We start from the raw sequence: 2,373 nt of genomic DNA, 5'->3' as shown, positions 1-2,373 counted from the left end.
CCCCACCCCCGCGGCGCCCGCCGCGCCGCCCTCCCCGCCGCCGTCCACGCCGCCGCCCTCCAGCAAGCCATCCTCTTCATCCTCATCCACATCCACAAATCTCTCCTCGTCATCCGCGCCCTCCTCTGGCTGCTGCACGCCCGCCCACAGCGCGGGCTGGGCCCGCAGGACCTCCGACAGCAGCAGCAGCGCGCCGGCGGCCCAGCTGGGCGGCGCGGCGGCGCAGACCTGCAGCAGGCGCTTGGCAAAGGCCGCGCACCTGGGTGGCGTCGGCGTGGGCGCGGGCATGGGCGCAGGTGAAAAGCGGCGAGGGGAGGGGCTGGGGGTGCATTGTTCACGCACATGCCCGTGTGTGCATGGAGGTTTGAGAGTGGCGTCGGGTGTTCGCGGGCGCAGGCTGCGCGCAAGGGCGGCGCATTTAGGGGCCCGGCCCCGGCCCCGGCGTGCGCGTGCGCGCACCTCTTGGGTGAGGGATCAGCCTTCATAGCTTTGAACAGCAGCGCCAAAAACTGAGGCGCCTTGGAGCCCGCGCGCGCGCCCTCTGACAGCATGGCTGCGTACAGGGAGCGGTAGAAGCGGTCGCTGGCCGCATTTCTGCAGTAGAGGAGTGGGGAGGGAGGGGGGCCGGCAGGCCAGGTTCGGCGGCTTCGGCGAAAGGAGGGTGCTGCATTCTGATGCTCGACTGTGCTGTCGCGGGCTGGCACCTTGGGGCGCGGGCCCAGCAGTGCCAAGAGCCGGGACCAAGCAGGGTTAAGTGGTGGGGGACAGGCGCGTGGATGCCGGCGCGCGCCTCGTGGCGTGGGCGGGCGGACGCGCGTGGGTCGTGTGCCCCGCGCATGCCGTCGCGCATGCCCCGGCCCACTGCGGCGGGGGGTGCCGCAGAAGTGACAATCGCAACGATACGTGACATGGAACCATGCGCGGCGCCAGCAGGACTGCGCCCTGTCCCGTGCCGGGTGCCCCCAGCGCAGACCCGCGGCGCACCTGCCGGAGAGCAGCTGGAAGAGCAGCAGCAGCGCCTGCAGCGCGACGGTGAAGGGCGCAGTGTGCACCAGCCGGAACAGCGCCTCCCCGTGAGCCTCCACCAGGGGCTCAACCTAAGAGTGTGTGTTGATGTGGAATGTGAATATAGATGTGTGTGTGAGTGTGTGCTCACGTGTGTGCGTGTGTGTGTGTGAGTGTGTGTGTGTGTGTGAATGTGTGCGTGTGAGTGTGAGAGGGAGAATGTGTGTGTGTAACTGTCTGCGTGCAATAGCAGGCCAGTGCGTATCGTGCTTGCGTGCTTGCATAAATATGTGCTTATGAGCTGCCATGCGTGCAGCAGCGGGCCGGTACATGCGCGCATGGCCCCACGCACAGACGCCAAACCCCCGGCCCACCCCCCTGCCGCCCCGCACCTCGGCCGCGTCGACATAGGGGAACGCGCGCCTCACGCCCGTGATTAGGGCGCTCAGCATGCGCGCGTCCAGCTCCCCCGCACCCGCCCGCGGCCCCTCTTTGACGCCGCCGCCGCCGCTCTTGCTGCCGCCCTTGCCGCCGCCCTTGCCGCCGCCCTTCCCGCCTTTCCCGCCTTTCCCGCCCTTCTTGGCATCCCTGTGTCTGCCCTTGTCCTTGCGCTCCTCCTGCATTGAGGTGGTGACCAATCGCGGGAGCCATGCGAGTAAGCTCACGGCTAATAAACCAGAGTCACAGGCCCGGGCGAGCGCGCCGTGCTCGAGGCCGCGCACGCCCCCGCAGAGCAAGGCAGCAGCGCCGCAGGATGCGGCCCGGCAGCGTGCGCGCTCGCGGGTGTGTGCCGCGGGCGGATGCGTTGCATCCGGTTGCGGTGGGTGCTTCGCGCGCACAATCTGCGTCTTGAGGGTCGCGGCCTGTCCCATCTTGCCCTCCAGGATTAGGCCAAACAGCCTGAGGGTCGGGGAGGGCGGGAGAAGGAGTCGAGGGTGCGGCCACTCGCGAGCAGAAGCTACGCGCATGTGTGCGGCTGCATGTGTGGCTGTGCATGCACAACTCAACACACACACACGCACACACATACGCACACACGTGCGCGCACACACACACACACACGCAACGCACATACGCAAAACACACACGCACACACACTTGCGCAAGCTCAATCGTTTTGACTGATGCGCGCACACCAGACCTGCCGGATGCAGCACACCCCCCTTCCCCCCACACACACACACATGCAGCGGCCCCCCTCTCCCCCTGGCCCCTGGCCACCCGCCTGAAGTATATCTCCACCAGCTTCTTGGCCAGCGCCCCTCCCCCCTCCTGCGGCCTCGCGCTGAGCGCGAGCTGGTTGAGCGTGATGGCCGCGTAGTAATGAGCGCGCTCTGACAGGCCGGGGCGGAACACAAAGCGCTCCAC

At 68.1% G+C, this 2,373-nt stretch overlaps 1 protein-coding gene across 1 annotated transcript; it reads right to left on the bottom strand.

Moving 5' to 3' along the window:
- Positions 1-109: 109 nt before the first annotated feature.
- MNEG_16342 (CCAAT/enhancer-binding protein zeta) lies at positions 110-1,628 on the bottom strand (the record flags this gene model as incomplete). The annotated part of the gene is made up of 4 exons (XM_014035188.1): positions 110-125; positions 460-594; positions 985-1,097; positions 1,398-1,628. The coding sequence occupies 4 exons, from the start codon at positions 1,626-1,628 to the stop codon at positions 110-112; spliced, it is 495 nt and encodes a 164-aa protein (XP_013890642.1).
- Between the last annotated feature and the right edge of the window lie 745 nt (positions 1,629-2,373).

This window comes from Monoraphidium neglectum (assembly GCF_000611645.1).
Source record: "Monoraphidium neglectum strain SAG 48.87 unplaced genomic scaffold scaffold06262, whole genome shotgun sequence".
In the NCBI taxonomy this organism is placed as follows: Eukaryota; Viridiplantae; Chlorophyta; class Chlorophyceae; order Sphaeropleales; family Selenastraceae; genus Monoraphidium; species Monoraphidium neglectum.
Note: the sequence above shows the minus strand (reverse complement) of the source record. Positions and strands in the feature narration are given on the sequence as shown.